The sequence below is a fragment of the Gnatocerus cornutus genome, chromosome 10 (genome assembly GCF_029298725.1).
Source record: "Gnatocerus cornutus isolate USDA-ARS CGAHR chromosome 10, icGnaCorn1.1, whole genome shotgun sequence".
Taxonomy (NCBI): domain Eukaryota; kingdom Metazoa; phylum Arthropoda; class Insecta; order Coleoptera; family Tenebrionidae; genus Gnatocerus; species Gnatocerus cornutus.
Window position 1 is genome coordinate 6971526 of NC_142242.1, and position 18344 is coordinate 6989869.

Sequence of the window (18344 nt, forward strand, 5' to 3'; positions counted from 1 at the left end):
AATTTTCGCGCCATGCGAATTGAATAGAATTGTGGAAATTAAAATCTCCTCATGAAAATGATATTCTTTTGACGTTAATTTGTCGCCCTCATGTTTAATTTAAGAAAATAAATAAATTGCTAATAATCGGTCACCACAAGGATCAAAATTCAAAGAGAATTTAGCTTGCAAATTCTACACGCTATAAAATCACCACTAAACTTAATTAAAGAAAAGACGGTAAGATCAAATTTTATGGGGGCGCACGTGGAAGTGGCCTCTCGTTCATTCTAGCGTGCGCATGCGTATCGATTTCCACCCATTTTCAGTTGATCCGTCATCTGTCAAAATCAGAAGTTCTAAAATGGACGTGAGTGTTGATTACTGCTGATTTGGAACAGAAATAGAGAAAATGTCTCGTAATTACACTAGAGATCACCTAAAAATTTCAGTGGTGAAAATTTTACAAACACTAGGATGGAACTCTATAAACACCACTCCTTTGGAAGTTCTAACAGACATTCTGGGAAATTACATGGGCCAAATTTCAAGATCAACAAATAGCTTTGCCAATGAATGTAGATCGTTTTCATTTCTTATTTGTTGTGTATTAATTTTCTGTATTATAGTTGGATGCACGTTACCAAATTTGGATCATTTAGGACTCGCTTTTAGAGATATGGGGATCAATGTTACTGAACTTGAGGAATATGTAAGATATGTGAATTTCGGCCCGGCGCCTCATCTGGTACCCAAATATCCCATACCAAAAGAGGACCATCTCAATTTCTTAAAGCCTGGAAGTAAAGAAGTAGTAACCAGACCAGTTCATATTCATGAGCATTTGCCCCCTATGAACCCACTTCTAGAAGGTAAACCCCTCTCAGTCTTTGTACTTTTAATTAAACGCCTTTACAGGTAGCAAAAGTGAACTTGAAAGTATTAATTGTAAGGTGGAAGAACCTGAAGAAACCAACAATGAAAACGCGCAAGTCTTCAAAAAGCCCGCCGATATTTCACCCTCTGAATTTAAAAGGCCAAGGTGAAGTTACTTTAAAGTCTTATTTATTAACTCTAATAAATCTTCCAGTTTTCGCAGGGAGGAAGAGGGAAGCAGACCCACGCGGGAGATCAGCAGCGTCATGATGACAACGTCGGGTTTTCTATCCCCGGCTAGAGAAGGAAAATTGCCTGAATCCAGAACTCCAATAGCGTCCGGCGATCCAGTGGGTCCTGTGATCCCACCGCCAGAACCTATGGAAGTGAAGAAACCAACAAAAGTAGTTAAAAAAAAGTTTAAGCCTGATGACTCCCATCCAACATTTATGAGTAAGAATAAGGTACACTCCACGCCGAAGCCAAAGCAGCAGCAAAAAACGTTAAATAAGGTCTTAAATTCAATACCCTCCAACAACGATGTGACTTCTGTCATACAAACCAAAGTGAATCACGTAGCTAAAATGAATAAGGCACTCGCTGCGGCTCGTCAGAAAACTGAAAAGTTAAATACCACTATCACTCCAATTCCCATGAGATCTATGAGCCCGCAGGTTTTCCCCAACGAGTTTGATAACGTCGACAAGTTATTCTCGGAACCTGATAAAAAGAAAGTTAATATCTTCAAGAAAATCTCGAATGTGAAAAATGAGAAAACCGAAGTGAAAATTAAGAAAGACGATCTTAAGCAGGAGTCCCGAGAAAGCTCTCCGGACTTAATTATCGATGAACCTGACGATATGATACCAAAATTCACACATTTGTCAAGTGATGTCACAATAGAACCTATTAATTCCATTCCTAGTAAAAGTCCTGAAAAAGTGGATACGCATTATTTTGATGATGACTCACAACCGGGAACACCGTCCACTCCAAAAACACCTGAAATGATCTCACATAGTCCGCCCATCATTAAAGAAAAGCGGAAGAGAAAAGACAGCAAGAAAATCAAAAGAGTAACATGGATTTCACGTTTCGGTACAATGTTACAAATATTTCTTTCAGATACAGAAAAATCAGAGCCCTCATCGTTTAGACAACGATGCTATGGATATCGAGATGGAGCGGCCAAAAACACCAGAAGCTCAAGTTTTACCCAAATTAGAGCTGTCGTCGATGGTATCAATGCCCTTACCAAATCACAATCCAACGATTTCTCAACTTCCGTTTCCGTTCAATTTTGGAGGTAAAAATTGTGTTTTGTCGTTTACTCATCTGATTTTTTTTTAATTCTAGGTCCAGGCTTGATACCACCTCCGTTGCCTTTGCCTTCTTTACCTTTTCCCTCGATGAATTTATATAATTTCGGTCAAAAACCGCCACTTTCCACTTTTCATCAAAAATTATCAGAGCCGTCACCGCCCCCAACACCACAAACAGATCACGTAATTGAAGATTTATCTTCTAACAAAATGAGTCAAGAAAAACTCCCATCTAACGACCTTGATATAGAGAGTTCTCCAACCTCTAAACTTGAAAAGAAAAATAAAGAGCATAAGAAGGAGAAGAAAGACAAGAAACGCAATAAAAAAGACAAAATAAACAAGGCGGAGAAGAGGAAACTGAAGGAAGAAAAGAAAGAAAAGAACAAGAAGGAGAAAAAAGGAAAGCGAAACAAAGATAAAGAGGTTTGTTGAATCCTTCGAAAAAAAATCGTCTTAACATTTTGTTAGTTGAAGGACAGTGACTCTCCCGGAGTGAAACTCACGTTGAAATTTAGATCACCGTCACCAAAACCTGTAGAACCCGAACCTAGGAAACTGTAAGTATGGGACAAATTGAATGAAATTATAGCAGGGAATTTCTTAGGAACATTAAACCAATTTATAAAACAGAAGACGAAGAAGTAACGGTAAATAACGAAGAAAGAATAAAACGTGAAACATCTCCAGGTCTAGCCAAAATATCGGCTTTAGTGTGTGGACCACCTAAACCTAAACCTGTAAATCCCCCAAAAATTGTACAACCAGGCAAGTTTGTTGAGATTGTAACACGACGCACTGATTTTTTTTTTAATTTTATAGTTTCGAAATTAACAATTGCCAAAGACTAATGAAAATTGATTTGGCAGCGTTGCTGCAGTAGCAGCAGTTTTATATTACTACCTTTATTTTTTGTGTGTGTGTGCGATGTTGCACTTTTACGAGTATTAATGCAATTTTTTTTGACACTTGAGTTTTAGTTTGTTGATTTCCATTCTTTAAAAGTTTGGCTTGCATCAATTTTAAGAGTTGTACCACTAAGCATGGTATTAGTTTGTTTTAGCTTATGTTTTGTTATTTGTTGTTTTGTTTAGTTCTTTAGTCGTTTTGTTTTTTTATTTCACTTTTATTTTTAACATACTGATGAGGTTTCTCCTTACTATTTTTTTGCTCTGCAGCTTTCAATGACAGTTTTCCTAGTTCCTCTTCTGATAATTTCAATCAAATGAAGAAAACCATGATAAAACCTATTCCTACTAAAATACGAACAAAAGAGATTAGGAGAGAACTTGTTGATGTTCCAATAGTACAGCAAGCTAGATACATTGTAAGTACTATTAACAGCCAAAGAAACAACGAAGAGCTCGGCCGTGTCGAAAGTCAAATCTGACCTGAAAAAATCATGTTCATTCTCCTTTCCACGTCCTTTCATTGTCATTTATTTATCATGCATTTTCTGTATATTTGCTTTAACTTAGTAATTTCATTTGCTTCATTTGGTTTTAATCAATGTCATGCTTGGTGGTTCTAAGTCGCCAATTCTCTTCTCTAATTTTCATTTAAGTAGTTTTGCATGGTCTTGCGTTGAGGTGTGAATGTCGTACTTATACATCACTTGAAATGTCTGTTAAGTTGTAAGTTTTGAACAGCTGAAGATACAGCACAAGAAGATATACCACTCACACCCGCACCTAGAACTGGTCCTGGACCAGGTAGGCCCAGAATTCACCCCATCAAATCAAAACCTCCTAAGCCTAAAAAACGTCGAACACCTGTGAAGAAAGTAAGTTAAGTGTGTGTCAGTTCTTTTGAAAATAACGAAGTCTCTTTCTATATCTGGAGATCGCTAGTTTTGATATGAGTGGTCACTATTTCATTCTTCATCACCAAATGCTTGCATCATAAATGGTCAGATTTGAAGCGCTTGATTTTACACTGCTTATCAATGCTTGTATCATCAGTTGCATACACAACATTGGGTTTTGTTCCAATTCACGTATTTAGTACGAATTTGTTCCTAATCTGCGCACTTTTTGAGTTACTTGTACGGTAAACTCCTTTTTCCCTTTGTATGTACAACGTTTACAGTACTGAAAGTGAATTGGAATCTATTTTAACTCGAATTCTTTGTCATGTCTTATAAATGTTTAAGGATGCTGACGGAAACGAAGTTTGGATATGCCCAGGTTGTGGTAGTCAAGACGATGGTAGTCCTATGATTGGTTGTGATGGGTGCGATGCTTGGTACCATTGGTAATAAACGATTCTATGAGTATTCCCAGAAATTCATTGATTTTTTTTTAGGGTTTGTGTTGGTATACAGGTACCTCCAGACGACAATGAAGATTGGTACTGCAGACACTGCCTGTCAAAGAAAAACGAAGATCTACAAAGTGACAAACAGAAGAAAAAACGCAGAAAGAAAGAGAAGAAAGAACATTAAAAATGTACATAGGTGTATTTAATTTTTTATGAAGAAGAAAAGCAAACTTGGTGTAATTTTTTATTAAACAAGCGTAATTTATTAGTACAAAAATATAACTCCCGACTTTACAGTGGTTAAGATTTAATCAACTTCCTTAATGTTTTCCTAGTGTCTGAAATATCAACTTGGCATCCCTGCACTTGCAACTTGATTTGTTTGTGCAAATATTCGTTCTTCTGCTGGAGTTGTTTGACTAAAAGTTTCTGGTCCTGGAGACTCTTCTAAAACCAACATTATATGCTAATAACAAGAAATCATTATAACTCACATGTAGAACTCCGATTTTTTCTTCATTCTCAATTTTTGACTTGTGAATCTGTAAATACAGTTGCTTGTTATGTTTTCTTAACTTGTGTGCAAGATCAGTTTGTCTCTCAATTTCTTCTTTGCTTTTCTCAATCGTCTTTTGATACCGTAATTTCAGTTCATTATTCAGAAGAATTTCCTTCTCTTTTAACGTGTCAAGAACAACTTGGTGACTCACAGTTGTTATTTCTTGTAGTTTTTGCGTGAAATATTGTTTAACTTTGTTAGATTTCTCCAATTCTTGAAAATAAGAGTCGCGAAAATACTCGAGTCTAAAAAATTTAAATGTTAAATACGTGATTCCTATTGGTGGAACTGAACGACATTCTTACTGTCCATGAAGATAGGTTATATTTTCTGTCAAATACTTCTCATTTTCTGCAATTTCTCTCTGAAACTCTTCTCTCTCACGGTTAAACAACCGAGCAATCTCGGTAATTTCGTCAAGTTTTTCTCTGAGGTCTGAAGTTGTCAGCTGAAGCAGATTTGGTTATTATTTCACTTTTACAATAGGAGTCTCACATTTTCTCCTACAAGTTTTATCAAAGTTTGGACAGACTCAGTCAAGTAATTGCTCTGTTTGACCAACAATCTGCTCTTTAACATGCTAAGCAGTTCTTCCTGTTCACTCAGTTTTTTAAGCAGACTTATGTTTGTTGAAGTGAGCTGTTTGGTCCTAAAATGGAAATTATTGTTGTGAATTTTAGTATTGATTTTACCATTCGATCCTTTCTTTTTCGGTCTGGACGAGTCGTTCACAATGTTCACATCTGGAGCTCATTTTTTCTGAATTATGCAGTCTTCAGAATTCAAACAATTTGTTTTGAAGCAGTTAGAGGAATTTCGTTTTTCCCCATTGACTGTCAAACTACCAACTGCTAACGTTTTTTCGGAGTAATTTGACAAAAACCGTTTGTTTTAACCGATTTTTACGAATAAAACAAATCTGATGTAATGACGTCCCGACTTATATCAATAAAAACATATCCATAGCAACGGTTTTTTATTTGTTTGATTGGTGACTCATCTTTTTGCACAGGCGCGCTTTTTGAATAAAATGCAGAGTTCATTAACAAACTGGTATAATTCAAACCATGTAATTTTTTATTTAAATTACAAAAGAAAAAATACATCGTGAACCGAGACAAAATGTAAAAGCACATGTAGGTTTTAATTTTTACATTTATATATATTTACAAGAATATAGGGGTTGAAACTGAAAACAAAGTATTTACAAGCGTCTCAAAACATGTAAGCTAGTTACCTAATATAAACAAAACCAATTTTGAAGAGAGTTGCAATGGTTATTTACAGGCCAGAGGTCTGGACTAGAACTGAAATGTATTTTTAATATTAAAATCAAAAAGTGAAACAAAAAAGAACTAATTTAAACAAAGACACTACTAAAATAATTTAAGCAACGTAGTTGTATTGGTTGGAATTATCTTTATCACGTTCCATGTAGTCTCTATCTATGAGAGACTCGATACGTTTCTTCAAATCAGCAGGCTACAAAGAAATGAGTTAATTATTCCTAGAAAAAATAAAGCGCGAATACTTACTTTAACGGGAAACTTGAGCTGCCCCAACAGTTCACTAATGAGCAAATTATGACTAAGTGTTTTTCGCATTTTCATTATTCTAACGATAGCAGCGTCAATCTGATACTGGCGATCTTGAAACACACGTTCTTCAGTTGCTTTCTGTTCTTCCGTCTGTAAACATGTGGTGTAAGTGGTATGCGAACATGAGAACAGTGTTAAGCAACAATCGCAACAGTTACGATGTGCAATGGTAAGTTCAACCGAAATTATCTCTAACACTATTTTTCTGATCATGAATTTGAAATTTTGTACTAATTTTAAGTCAAATATACTCACGGTTTCCTTCATTTGGATCTGATTGATTTTGATGCGGAACAACTTATTCACAAATTCATTGTTGAACCTAAATTTGTCATTATCCTCGATTTCTCTTCCTTTGGGTATTTTATTGAGGACTCTGGCTTTTCCACAAGCCAAACTCTGCAAAGTTCTTCTCAGTTCTCCGTCCTCAATATTCGTGGCAGCCTTAACATACTCAAAGTTGTGCTCATCTGATTCATTAAAAAGGAGTATAACAAGTGTTTGAAATAACGAAACGACCAACTCCTTTTGTCCTGCTTTGAATCTGGCTCGTAAAACGCAGTGTCCGAGAGTGGGTTGCCATTGTAATTTCCTCCCGTTATGTTTGCTCAAATAAAACTCCTTAAAAATATCTTGGAACTTAACCATTTGAGCTGGAAGTGTAACGTCCATCGGCAAATATGTCGGCCAATATCCCATGGTAAGAATATTTACAGTCATATCAAGGGGAATCAGTTCTGGTGTGCTAATATTCAAGTGTTGTTTGAAAGCTACATTGATATCTTTACTCAGCTCCATATCTTTAAACATTCCTTCAAGTTTTGATGTGAAGCCGCCACCGCATTCCTGTTTCAGTTTGCTTAGCATACTTTTTTCAGCATCGACACTGGCGGATTTTCCCACCAACAATCGTTTAGCCAAATCCTTTTTGTAAAAGGCTTCAAAAACATCTTTCCCGTGGATAAACCGAAACAGAACCATTATTTTATCGAGAAGGCGCTCCAGCTCCTCTTCTGTTGCTTCCTTATTACCGGCGCGCAGTTTCGAGTCCACGAATTTAGCTGAAAATATATTCATCAACAAACGCCAATTCAAAAAAAGGCGTTTCAATTAAACTACAACGCTTTACTTAGATTATGATTCAGTTCCAAGCACTTGGTATGTATTCAGTTTCGATAAAGAAATTCCAAGTCACGGCGCAACATTGCTATTATTTTTTATTCGACGTCACATGAAAAACGATTACGAAATCATTGCGTTTTTGTAGTTTTTGGTGAAAATTACTAAAAATTATATCACCAAGCACAAACGATATTAAAAAAAAGTTACAACTCGTCACGTATTTTGTGTTATTTGGCTGCGATCACGGTAAAATTACTGCTCTAATTAGCATAATGTTCTATGGTAATTAAGGAATTAAAGTGGACAAACACGCGAATGAAAAATTGATAACTTTTTAACACATTCTCTTCGGTTCTTAATATAATAATGAAAGTTTCAAGTGAAGTAAAACGATTATTTTTGTATGGACAATTATTAAATGTGTGATAAAAAATAGACGACATAATTTGGATTTAGTTTCGTAATTAAAAAGTCGTCCACCTTCTAGACCAACACGTGAATTTTGTTTCATTTGTGATAACAGTAGACTCGACTCAATTCTTTATCAAGTTGGCGGTTCCTCTCTGAACGTCTCGATGACATCTGTCAATGAATTAGAGCTTTTGTGTCAAGTTAAGACAGGGTGACAGCCAACTAGACACAATTTAATTGTCCAAAAACATATGAAATAGCCAAGTTCTGTATCGAATGTAAATTTTAATTTCGGATTTTTAAATGCTGCCGTTTCCGATTATTTAAGATTTTTAATACCAAGATAACAAAGTTGTATTTATTTAGAATCTTACCGATTAATTCCGCCGGTTTGTTAGTCCTTTGGTTGATAAAGTGTTCAAAAGCCTCCTTGAGCGAGTTGCTAAACATCTCGTTCTTCTTGAAGCAGCTGGCGACGATGTTATCCATTGCGTCCTTGAAGTCTAAAAGTTCTTGGACCATCGTTTTATCCTTCTCTGGGTCAATGACAATGGTGCGTCCTTGTTTCTTAATGAAAGCATTAAAAGCGTGGCAAAGTTCTTGGAGGCCGTTTTTAACACGACTGAAGAGTTGGTAGAGAAGAGATAAATCATGGATGCGATTCTCTTCAAGTAGATTGTCAAGTCCTTTTTGTAGAATATTGTGAATGTGCTCTCTAAGCAATTGCTTTTCCACAGTATGAATTAACTGATATTTTGTACTAGAGTCTAGATAATGTAAAACCCGTTCGTTTTCCTCATGAATTCTCTTATCTACATGAGCCAAAAATTCAGGCACTTCAAGTTCTTGCATTAATCTTTGACCTTCGGCAGCGTATAAGCGTTCAGTTGATTGCAAGAACTTCTGCTCAAACGCTTTATTGTAAATTTGTAAGTCCGTCAACATACGGAGGAGTGATTTAAGGAGGATTCGATCGACTTTATCGCCTTGTCGCTCTTGTTCTATTAACATGAGCAAGCCTTCTACTACGCGTGTTTGCACCAAAGTGTGCAACATGAAGTATTTTCGGAATAGATCCAAACCCATATCCCAAATAGACAAAATATTAGGGTTATGAAGGACGTACATGCGATCCAAGCAAAGGAAAATACCTCTGATCATTATCATCTGGTTACAATGAGATTGCCAAGTGTCATTCATTTTCTTCAGAAATAACAACCTATCCATAGTCTCAGTTTTGAATTTTTCTATATTGCTGCGGACATGAGCATCTATCAGTTCAAATAAATTCTTGTAGAGTTCTGGGGCCATTTTATGACTGCACATGTTGCCCACTGCTTGATATAGCTCCTCCAAAAGATACTCATTTGGTTTTGACTGCTGGATAGCAATGACAGCACTACTGAGTTTTTTCCAAGTGGTTTTATTATAGTCATCAGGGAGTTTGGGTTCATCTGAAACAATTAACTAAAGACACCAAAACTACATCTCTAGAACTTACTTTTGAAATTTTTAATAATTAGTTTTTTGGTAGTTGGCTTCACAGAGTGGATGTTTAAATTTCTGTTAACACCATTCACATTTGAAAAGTTCGCTCTTCTGTTTCGGTCCGGCGAATTGTCGCTCATGTTTTCATCTATTTCTATCTCTAAACGCAACTTTTTCGATATCTGTGACTCGTCCAACCTCTTCAAAGGACTGGGGTCCCCAATGCTACTAACGTGTCTTGACATAGAAAAACATCACCAACTTTTACAACCAAATAAATTTATTGCGAAAATCATGAGAACACTGTTATTAACTCAACATCTTTATATTTCTAGAAGTTACTAAAAATTTCCTTTTGAGTGCAAGAACACAACATACAAGTGCTACAGCGGCTGTCAATTTTCAACAACGCATTCTTTGTATAGAGGGCGCTCCCCAATTGACAGTTGACAGATCGCGACACAAAACAACAATTTTTTCTCTTGATTTTGTCTCTCATCAACAGATGCCTCACTGATTACACCGGAAATATCACTTTCAAACCAAATATTCATTATTAATCACTCTCCAGGAAGTTTATTCTAATTAATTTTCGATTATTTGAGTCATTTTTATAGAGGAGTAGACAGAATTATATGTAAGTAGTTCAAAATTTGAAAATGCCCACATTCAGGGTTGCCAACCAACAGACCCAATTTTGTTTAATCGGAACAAAATTAAGCTAGTTTGTTGATTTGTGGTTTCTAATGATAACAAGAACTCTTTTAGTGTTGATAGTAAGCAGCGTTTTTGCTTTATTTTTTGTTATTTTGTTGGTGTCCCTGCGCTTCTTACGTCACAGTTGTTCTCTGGCAGGCCAGCCGCAAGCTTGTTTGACAATAGAAGCTGTGTGTGGAAGTTTTTTCCACGAAATTCTCTCAAATATCCACTTGAGTTTATCAAGAAAGTCAAGTTTTTACCGTAATCATTCCAAACTCACAAACATCAACAGCATCGTTTGTAAGTATTAAATGCTAAACAACTGTTCCATTTGCCTAAAATGGAGGAGAATTGTGCATATATTAAGCTTCACGCGCTCATTCTAATTTGTATTTTTAAGAGCATGAAAATGCCCAGCAATCAGTCATCTGAAAACGGTCTTTACGACTATGAAGACACGACGTATATTTCTGAAAGCATAGACAACAATGGAGTGGAAGACTTCAATGCGTCGCCAGAGGACGACTTCTCTGAATATTTGTGGATGGAAAATGAAGAGGAATTCGACAAAGAGGTAAACTAAAAACAAAATGACGACTTTGTTTTATCAGTGTTACTGTGGAAATAGGTGATGCAAAGGCTTGAAGAAGAGGCCCTTATGGAAGAGTGCATTGAGGCGATGTTGGCTGACGAAAATAGTGAGCCCCCCACAAACCATTCAACTGGAACAGAGTGAGTTTTCCCTAAATTTTTACGTCTCAAAAGTGACCTTGGGCCCAAATGTAAAAAACAAACACCTTGACAGGTGATTGTCTGTCTACTTGATCTGGGGTTACTGGAGTTTAAAAAGTGGCGCGCTTTTCAAAACGTACAAAGAAACTTGCGTTATAATTTTTTACAATACTTAAAAGAGTACAGTAAAAACGTGGACGTGGTCAACTGTTGAAATAACACATCGCATTTTCATCGTTTTTATGAAATTGTTGTTATCATATTACTGCAGGTCGATCCGTTTACTTATGCATCAAGTGTTGGCGCTCTCTCTATCTGCAGTTTCACGGCTTTCACTATTCATTGCGTCAAAATTTTAATTTATAATTTCAGTTGAGTAAGGGTAAATTGTACAAGTTAACGTGAACGTGATGTTTACATTAAAACCGCAATCACGTACGTCCTTTTGTTTTGTTTTGTCCAAATAAACAAACTTATCGTAACAGATAACGCGTTTTTTACAATAAACAATAAAACCCTTGAGTGTAGATTAAGTTTTGTTTTTGATTTTAGTACAAGTAATGATGTAACAAATATGATCAACAACTTGAAGTTGGAATGTCCCGAAGTCGTGAAAGAGAGCAATTTGAACCCTTTGGCTGCTGAGTTTATACCAAGTGGTTCCCATACGCCTGTGGAGACTTCGACTGGGTCATCTTAAGCTGGTTTGGTACGAGCAGTCTATGAATCTCACATGTACATAAATGTCAAGAAAATAGTAGTATTTTTTTAATGATTGCAATGTTTTTACTTCCTTTATATTGAGATTACTTATCTGTATCATCCTTCCATTAACCGTGAGATTTTTATTCTTCAGGAAAAGTTTTACACACTAATTTACACAGTTTTATGTTTACAATTTTGAGATTACTTCTTGCTCTTATTAGGACATAGATCTCATAGAACATGGTTATTGAGGAGTGTGGAACATTTGTGTGATTAGAGCAGCTTTAATGACCCTCCCTCAATGTTTTCTTTATTTGTATATTTATGAGTGTATAAAATAATAAAAAAAACGTCTAGGTGTAAAATCTTTCTCACTTTAATTTTAATTTTAAAGGATTTTTTCATTTCAAAAATTTGTCTCGCAACAATCTCAAATTATACACAATCTTAGGGTTATGTAGTGATAATAAGGCTGTGCGAGTACACAAAAAAACCTTTTGTACCTTTAGCTTTTTTTGCTCTCTTATGTTCAAGAGGATTCTTCTTATTTTTATTTTAGTTGTATCATGCGTTGGTGCGAAATATTATATAAGTTTGTATAATTGAATTGTAAAAAAAAAAATAAATTATTTGACTGGATACCACGTTTTATTTAATGTTATTACGCAAACACGAATTTAAAAGGTTTAATAAAATTTCAGTTCAAAAGAAACTGGGACAATTTTGTTATCATGAAACATTTATCTCTGTAACTACCAAGAGGACGTTATTTCAACTACTAATACTAAGTAGGTAATCAATAGGAGGTCCCAATAGATTCAAGAGTAAAAAAAGTACACAAGTATTGTCAATTTTTTCATTTGTTCTTTAATGTCATTGTTAAACATACTGAAATAATTATGCAGACTTTGTTAAAAATGGTGTCATTTCATTTATTGCATTTATTATAATGAACTCTGGATGCTGTTGGAATGTCTTATCAGTAGAAATTTTGTAAAACCTTACGATTATCGCTTCGGAAGGTTTTGTTGATTTCTGAGCGTTGGATTTAACGATGACAAAGAAAATTGAGAAGTAGTTAAAATGTAATACATTTCATTTATTACAATAAAAAATTAGTTACCGTTATTCATGTTAAATTCTAATATTTGAGGGCGTACCATACAACAGAGTTAAATAATTACGACTTATTTAAAAATTCTAATCATTTTTAAGAGGTTGAAACTAAGTAAAATGTAGCAAAAAATCATGTAACTTTTAATTTAAAAAAAGGCTAAGTCATTGCTGTTTTGAAACAATTCTAAAAATTAGCCCAATAGCCAGAACTGGTATTTATATATCTTCTAATGTGCTCCACCTTTTGCCTCCTCCTTCTTGCGTTGCTTTTCCCTCATCAGTTCAGCATCCCTATAAAAATCAATGCAGTCTTTCTCATTCTTTAAAAAATGGGACTCTTACCTAAATTTTCGTTGTTCTAAAGTCAACCCGTCATTGCGTCCTTTAGCTTTCGCTATCTCTTGTTGTTTTTTCTGATTTTTTGCTCTAGCGAGTTCACGTTGATTTCCACCTACGAAAACTTCATGTAATTTCGGAAAATAACAATAAACACACACTTACGCGTCATTTTTACGGAAAGAGTTTCAGATTTTTATAATTCTAGCAACAATTAAAGGCCCCAAGGGCCGCAGCCTCTTCAACAACAAATTGCAATTGAGAATCACAGAAAAATAATAATAGATTTAGTTACTCGTATTACCATAAGGGGCGCTGCTGTCATTGACATTGAGTGCATTGTTCTCTACTACGATTTTTCACAAAGGAAAATTACTATCACCGCCTTTTCGTAGCTGTTTTTTATCACAAAAACTAGTCAAGATGTGTTTTAATGAAACCATTGTGTGGTTTTGGAGTTTTTAAATCATTGAGACCACCATGCGCAAGCGTAGAGCAATTAGGTCAAAAATTTAGGTCACATTTTCAATTTAGGGAGTTTAACTTTGCTTATTTGGCAAGCACAGCACGTGAGCAATTTCGTCATGCATCTCTTTCTATCAACAGTTTTTCTGGTGGCGTTATCCTTGTTTACGAATGAAACGTCAAAAATGACGTTTCTGACAGAAAAGTGAGTGCAAAAATCTAGCCAATAAATCAACTTTATGGGGGTTAACTAATTATTCCACTCTAGTCCATTAATCGGCCACATATGAATTGAAACAATGAATCCCAGTAGTGGAATGTGTGAAAGTTTGATTACATGGTTCCAAAGCATTGCCCCCAGTAAGGCTCGAAATATTGAAGAAATATGCGATGGGGTTGCTATGCTCGATGTTTTAATTCAGATCGCCCCCGATCATTTTAGTAAATTAGAACCGAAAATTAAACGAGATGTGAGTTCAAGTTGGAGACTTCGGGTCAGTAATTTAAAGAAAATTCTTGAAACCATCACAGAGTATTATCAAGAGGTCCTCACGCTGCAACTTTTGGAAGAAGGGCGGCCTGACGTGACTGAAATCGGGGGCAAGAGTGATCCAGTGCAATTATCGAAATTGTTGAGACTTATACTAGGTAAGTACCAATTTATATCAAAATTGGTATTTTCTTATCAGTAGTTTTGCAGGATGTGCAATAAATTGCGAACGCAAACAAGACTATATCACGAAAATAATGGTAATGGAAGAGTCTGTCCAACAGAACATAAAACAAGCTATAGAACAACTAGACTTGGTTACAGGAGGGCGCTCTGGAATCAGCCTTCTCATCTTGGACAGTGACACTCGCGTGTCACAATTAGTTGGAGAACTGGAAGTGGCAAATGAAGCTAAAGAGACTTTGAGCCAACAGTGCCAACACATGGAGTCCCAAATGCAAACTTTACTGGATGAAAATCAAGCTTTACTGGCGGAAAATCGGGCTTTGAAAGACAAAGAAAACAAAAATTCAGACCTGAGAAAACAGAATGAGGAACTGAAAGAAGAACTTTTCAAAGCTGAAGTTATGAGAGACGATTTTAAGGCAAAGTTAATGGAACAAGATCGTCAGATAAAACAGAACCAAGAGAAAATAGGAGAACTACAAATAGCAGCCAGTGACAGTTCGCGACTGAAAGATGAAATCGACGCTCTCTCGGAGTCGGCCGCTAAAGTTCAAGTCTTGGAGGCCAATCTTGCGTCTTACAAGAAAAAACTAGAAAAGTATGCAGACGCGAAGAAAACCCTCCAAAAGCTTGAAGAGAAAAACGTGGAATATCTGCAGAAGATTCTAGAACATGAAGAAGAGATGGCCAAAGTCAGCAGCTGGAAAAACCAGTGCGAAACATACAAAAAGCAGTTGATGGAAATTGAGCAGAAACTTGATGAAGAAACGCAAAGAGCTGACAAGGCACAATTTAACTGCGAAAAACTTGAAAACAAGCTGGTGGCTTTGCGGGGAGAAAAAGAACGCATTGCTCAAGAGCGCGATCTCCTCCGAGAAGAAGTGGATGAATTGAAGCTTGGGCAACCGAAAAAAGACTCTGGTGCTGCTATGTCGCAAGAACTTACTCCCACTGAAATGAAGGAGCGTCTACGCTTCCTGGAAAAAGAAAACAAAACTTTAAGAACGACGACACAGGAGTACGAAGCGAATAAAGCGCTCCTTGAAAGTACTCTGACAAAAATCGATAAGTTGCAACAACAGAAACGGTCCGCTAATCAACATATTTTGAAACTTGAAGCTCAGATTGAGGAGTTTAAGAATAAGGTTCCTGGGGATGAGCCACAACAAGGCGATTCGGTGGTCAAAGAGTATAAACAGAAAATCGCGTCGTTGCAAGAAGCGCTGGTGACGAAGGAAAGCGAGCTACAGACGGCTCAAACTAAGTATTCTAAAAGTTTGGAGAAAGCGAGAGAAGTCGCTCAGCAGTTGGAGCCAAAGAGCAATGGAGGTATGACTTCTATGCACCACACGGCGCATATGAAAGAAATGGAAGAACGGCTTATGGCGGCTGCGTTTTATAAGTTAGGGATGACGTGTCACCGAGAGGCCATTGATGAGAGATTGGCGGTTTTGAGTGCTGGACAGGGACAATCCTTCCTTGCGAGGCAGAGGCAACCCACTCCACGGAAACAGCAACAGAGATTCAAATCCAAGTGATTTATCAACTAATTTAGTTTTTTATATATACACTTTATTTTAACAAGATCCTTATTTATAAATTTTATGTCATATTTTTAATCAGTATTTTCTTGTATGATTTAGTGTTGAAAATACATTGTTACGAAAAACGTAGTTTTTATTTACTCTCACCAAAATAAAAAGAGTTTCAAGGTCGGCAAATATATTTATTCAATGATAATATTGATATAAAAGTTCCTATCAATTTTATTTACATATCACAAAAGGACTAATTTATTTCAATATTTTCGGATTTGATACTTTGAATATCCTCGGCAACATTTCCGTCAAAGATTGGAACACCCTGCTGGAGATGCCTTGCGGCAGCATAAATTGTAAGTTTTTCAAATCAGATCCTCCCCAAGACGCCATTTCGATCATAAATCCTTTCACGCACTTGAAGACCAATTCTGCTCTTTTTTCGCACCAAGATATTGTCATTTCCTGTAAAATAACATGAGATTTGAAACCGTCAAAACTCCTCATACCTCTGTCATGTCATATTGCAGCAACAACGGAATGGTCAAAGAAGTGATGTCGTTAGAACATGCCGTTTTTAATATATTTCTTAAGCCAAGAACCACCGGATGTCTGCTGTTGATATCACTCCCTCTAAGGCTGTCGTCTGAAACCATATGAAAAACAACATGAACCTGCGCTAGATTGGAATGTCTAGTTATGTAAAAATCTCCAGCTTGCAATAGTTCACTGTTTGTATTTCTACTAGTGTTTTCTTTATGCTGCGATTTTAAATATTGTTGGGCTATAGTGGAAATTTTATCCAGTTGATCGTCAACGTGCGGAAAATGGAATTCATTGGTTCTTTGACAAATTTCTTGAAAGTCCTGAGTTAGTCGCGAGCCTATTTTATTATCAGTCATCAAGACGAGACCAGAAAGATCGTTTGAATACAGCGCCAAAGCAGTCTGTAGGAGTTGCGGTTTCGGCTCTGACCTGCAAACATTAAACTTTACTAAAAAATCGAAAGAAATTGCAATTTTTGAGACGTTTGGGCGCGCTACCTACGATTGGTCGTTGTCTTCCACAGCGCATAATTCCATCACATTTGCGGAAATAATTCTTATATTGTGCATTTGCTTCAATTGAGACCCCAAATGAATTGTAAAGCTTTCTTCAAGAATGGGTTTCGCGACCTCCCCACGGGCTCCGTCTGGCAGATATATGGTTGGTTGGGGCTGCGGGCTTAAAGGGGAGCTGAAAATAACATTGCCAAAAACTGCAACTAATCTATAAAATTTCGTTTTCATACTTTGGCGTCGGCAAAGAGCTTGTAGTTTGGTTCTGCTCTAGCATTTGCATCAACCATTCCCTGTACTCCCTCCTCTGTGCTTCTTTGATTGTATCCAACTCGCTCGTTAGTTTAACTTTGAGTAGCGAATGAGCCTCATAATGTCTCGCCACTAATTCGTTGATTTTTGATTCAGTCATATCTTGTTCCAGTCTGTCCACAGCATGATTCATTTCTTCAGTTTGTTTTTCAGATAACTTCTGAATGCTTCTGTTTTTTTCTTCGGTTTTCGATCGTACCGTTTTAGAATACATATGCTCGAGCTGTAGCATGGTTTCTAAAGCTGGAGAGTGCACCATTTTGTGATATGCTGTAGCAAATAATTCCTCATCAGAAGCACACCGTCTTTCACCATATTCTGCCATTTCTTCTTTCATTAGACGTTCCCATTCTTTCGTGATTTCGTCGATGTTAGTATTATCACTTCGCGATTTTTCTACGATCTCTGTAGTGTGGCTATTGTGGTACTGGATGCTACTTTCTTTGACAAATTGTGATAAATGCTCTATTAAGTCTGAAAACTAACGGTTATATTGGTACAAAAACGTTGAATTAAATACCTTTTTCAATAAAAATTGGTAAGAAATTTTTTAGAATTAAAACGTGGGCTAGTTCCTCCACGGATCCTTCAAATGGGATTGTAATTTCTACCTCAACGGTGGTGTCACCGTGCACATAACGAAATTGGAACACACTTTGAGACATTGTTAATTAAATTAGAACTAAGAAACTCTCAACAAAACAAACTATTTTTTTGAATGTGGGTGTTAATAACATTATCCTGTTATTAACCTTAAATTCATTTCATTTGTTTAGTGTTTGACAGGTGACAAGTAAACAGTTTTTTTTGACAACATCACTCATTCGCCAAAAATTGCGAATTCCACTGGACTTGGTAACGGGGTGTTGGCTTATTGGTTGAGATTTTACGGTTGTGGTTTAAAATTTAGCGCGTAATAGAAAATTTTGGAAAAGTTTGCATAAAACCATTTCAAAAATATTGTTTCTGGACGACATTTTATCGTGTTTTTGATTAGTCGCATTTTTAACAATTAATTCGTATTAGAGTCATTAAATTAAAGAAGAAATAAGGAATAAGCAGATTTGCTAAATTTTCTGAACTATAAAGAAAA

The 18344-nt window shown here is 36.2% G+C and overlaps 7 protein-coding genes across 10 annotated transcripts; 3 read left to right on the forward strand and 4 right to left on the reverse strand.

Moving 5' to 3' along the window:
- The first annotated feature begins 290 nt into the window (after positions 1 to 290).
- On the forward strand, positions 291 to 4730 carry LOC148167530 (uncharacterized). Of its 4 annotated transcripts, none has more exons than XM_088047607.1 (11): positions 291 to 557; positions 609 to 851; positions 898 to 1021; positions 1070 to 1931; positions 1981 to 2161; positions 2212 to 2603; positions 2649 to 2737; positions 2785 to 2945; positions 3356 to 3504; positions 4330 to 4430; positions 4482 to 4730. In XM_088047607.1, exons 1-11 carry the CDS (start codon positions 392 to 394, stop codon positions 4618 to 4620), a joined length of 2607 nt encoding a protein of 868 aa, XP_087903733.1. In that variant the 5' UTR covers positions 291 to 391; the 3' UTR covers positions 4621 to 4730. The 4 variants fall into 4 exon arrangements, with proteins under 4 accessions (XP_087903733.1, XP_087903734.1, XP_087903735.1 ...); XM_088047608.1 differs by lacking the exon at positions 3356 to 3504 and adding an exon at positions 3827 to 3960; XM_088047609.1 differs by lacking the exon at positions 4482 to 4730 and adding an exon at positions 3827 to 3960 and having other exon boundaries at positions 4330 to 4421.
- Positions 4731 to 4733: 3 nt separating this feature from the next.
- On the reverse strand, positions 4734 to 5987 carry LOC148167531 (uncharacterized). Its single transcript, XM_088047611.1, has 5 exons — positions 5688 to 5987; positions 5491 to 5644; positions 5301 to 5443; positions 4931 to 5240; positions 4734 to 4883 (listed from the first exon to the last, which is right to left on the reverse strand). Exons 1-5 carry the CDS (start codon positions 5747 to 5749, stop codon positions 4737 to 4739), a joined length of 816 nt encoding a protein of 271 aa, XP_087903737.1. The 5' UTR covers positions 5750 to 5987; the 3' UTR covers positions 4734 to 4736.
- Positions 5988 to 6033: 46 nt separating this feature from the next.
- On the reverse strand, positions 6034 to 10049 carry Cul4 (cullin 4). The gene is made up of 5 exons (XM_088047761.1): positions 9628 to 10049; positions 8501 to 9580; positions 6849 to 7654; positions 6531 to 6683; positions 6034 to 6477 (listed from the first exon to the last, which is right to left on the reverse strand). Exons 1-5 carry the CDS (start codon positions 9857 to 9859, stop codon positions 6382 to 6384), a joined length of 2367 nt encoding a protein of 788 aa, XP_087903887.1. The 5' UTR covers positions 9860 to 10049; the 3' UTR covers positions 6034 to 6381.
- Positions 10050 to 10521: 472 nt separating this feature from the next.
- Positions 10522 to 12389, forward strand: Paip2 (polyA-binding protein interacting protein 2). Its single transcript, XM_088047398.1, has 4 exons — positions 10522 to 10613; positions 10714 to 10887; positions 10942 to 11045; positions 11598 to 12389. Exons 2-4 carry the CDS (start codon positions 10717 to 10719, stop codon positions 11743 to 11745), a joined length of 423 nt encoding a protein of 140 aa, XP_087903524.1. The 5' UTR covers positions 10522 to 10613; positions 10714 to 10716; the 3' UTR covers positions 11746 to 12389.
- A 203-nt stretch (positions 12390 to 12592) lies between these two features.
- LOC148167534 (putative SERF-like protein) lies at positions 12593 to 13541 on the reverse strand. The gene is made up of 3 exons (XM_088047400.1): positions 13368 to 13541; positions 13209 to 13317; positions 12593 to 13157 (listed from the first exon to the last, which is right to left on the reverse strand). The coding sequence occupies exons 1-3, from the start codon at positions 13372 to 13374 to the stop codon at positions 13094 to 13096; spliced, it is 180 nt and encodes a 59-aa protein (XP_087903526.1). The 5' UTR covers positions 13375 to 13541; the 3' UTR covers positions 12593 to 13093.
- Positions 13542 to 13832: 291 nt separating this feature from the next.
- Positions 13833 to 16012, forward strand: LOC148167535 (protein hook-like). Its single transcript, XM_088047397.1, has 2 exons — positions 13833 to 14315; positions 14368 to 16012. Exons 1-2 carry the CDS (start codon positions 13967 to 13969, stop codon positions 15879 to 15881), a joined length of 1863 nt encoding a protein of 620 aa, XP_087903523.1. The 5' UTR covers positions 13833 to 13966; the 3' UTR covers positions 15882 to 16012.
- A 36-nt stretch (positions 16013 to 16048) lies between these two features.
- On the reverse strand, positions 16049 to 18096 carry LOC148167536 (FERRY endosomal RAB5 effector complex subunit 3). The gene is made up of 5 exons (XM_088047451.1): positions 17772 to 18096; positions 17173 to 17725; positions 16929 to 17117; positions 16391 to 16856; positions 16049 to 16346 (listed from the first exon to the last, which is right to left on the reverse strand). The coding sequence occupies exons 1-5, from the start codon at positions 17914 to 17916 to the stop codon at positions 16137 to 16139; spliced, it is 1563 nt and encodes a 520-aa protein (XP_087903577.1). The 5' UTR covers positions 17917 to 18096; the 3' UTR covers positions 16049 to 16136.
- Positions 18097 to 18344: the final 248 nt, after the last annotated feature.

Bases quoted from the DNA above. Each gene is read 5' to 3' on its own strand.
- LOC148167530 (XM_088047607.1), top strand. From the start codon at position 392: ATGTCTCGTAATTACACTAGAGATCACCTAAAAATTTCAGTGGTGAAA. The intron at 2,604-2,648 runs GTTTGTTGAATC...ACATTTTGTTAG, and splicing joins AGCGAAACAAAGATAAAGAG to TTGAAGGACAGTGACTCTCC. The intron at 3,505-4,329 runs GTAAGTACTATT...TAAATGTTTAAG, and splicing joins TACAGCAAGCTAGATACATT to GATGCTGACGGAAACGAAGT.
- Paip2 (XM_088047398.1), top strand. From the start codon at position 10,717: ATGAAAATGCCCAGCAATCAGTCATCTGAAAACGGTCTTTACGACTAT. The intron at 10,888-10,941 runs GTAAACTAAAAA...CTGTGGAAATAG, and splicing joins AAGAGGAATTCGACAAAGAG to GTGATGCAAAGGCTTGAAGA. The intron at 11,046-11,597 runs GTGAGTTTTCCC...TTTTGATTTTAG, and splicing joins AACCATTCAACTGGAACAGA to TACAAGTAATGATGTAACAA.
- LOC148167535 (XM_088047397.1), top strand. From the start codon at position 13,967: ATGAATCCCAGTAGTGGAATGTGTGAAAGTTTGATTACATGGTTCCAA. The intron at 14,316-14,367 runs GTAAGTACCAAT...GTAGTTTTGCAG, and splicing joins ATTGTTGAGACTTATACTAG to GATGTGCAATAAATTGCGAA.
- Cul4 (XM_088047761.1), bottom strand. From the start codon at position 9,859: ATGTCAAGACACGTTAGTAGCATTGGGGACCCCAGTCCTTTGAAGAGG. The intron at 7,655-8,500 runs GTAAGATTCTAA...ATATATTTTCAG, and splicing joins CAAACCGGCGGAATTAATCG to CTAAATTCGTGGACTCGAAA. The intron at 6,684-6,848 runs GTGAGTATATTT...ACATGTTTACAG, and splicing joins AGATCCAAATGAAGGAAACC to ACGGAAGAACAGAAAGCAAC.
- LOC148167534 (XM_088047400.1), bottom strand. The intron at 13,158-13,208 runs GTAAGAGTCCCA...TGATTTTTATAG, and splicing joins TTAGAACAACGAAAATTTAG to GGATGCTGAACTGATGAGGG.
- LOC148167531 (XM_088047611.1), bottom strand. From the start codon at position 5,749: ATGAGCTCCAGATGTGAACATTGTGAACGACTCGTCCAGACCGAAAAA. The intron at 5,645-5,687 runs GTAAAATCAATA...TTTCCATTTTAG, and splicing joins GAAAAAGAAAGGATCGAATG to GACCAAACAGCTCACTTCAA. The intron at 4,884-4,930 runs GTGAGTTATAAT...TGTTGGTTTTAG, and splicing joins AAAAAATCGGAGTTCTACAT to AAGAGTCTCCAGGACCAGAA.
- LOC148167536 (XM_088047451.1), bottom strand. From the start codon at position 17,916: ATGTCTCAAAGTGTGTTCCAATTTCGTTATGTGCACGGTGACACCACC. The intron at 17,118-17,172 runs GTATGAAAACGA...TGTTATTTTCAG, and splicing joins AGCTCTTTGCCGACGCCAAA to CTCCCCTTTAAGCCCGCAGC. The intron at 16,347-16,390 runs GTATGAGGAGTT...GTTATTTTACAG, and splicing joins TGCAATATGACATGACAGAG to GAAATGACAATATCTTGGTG.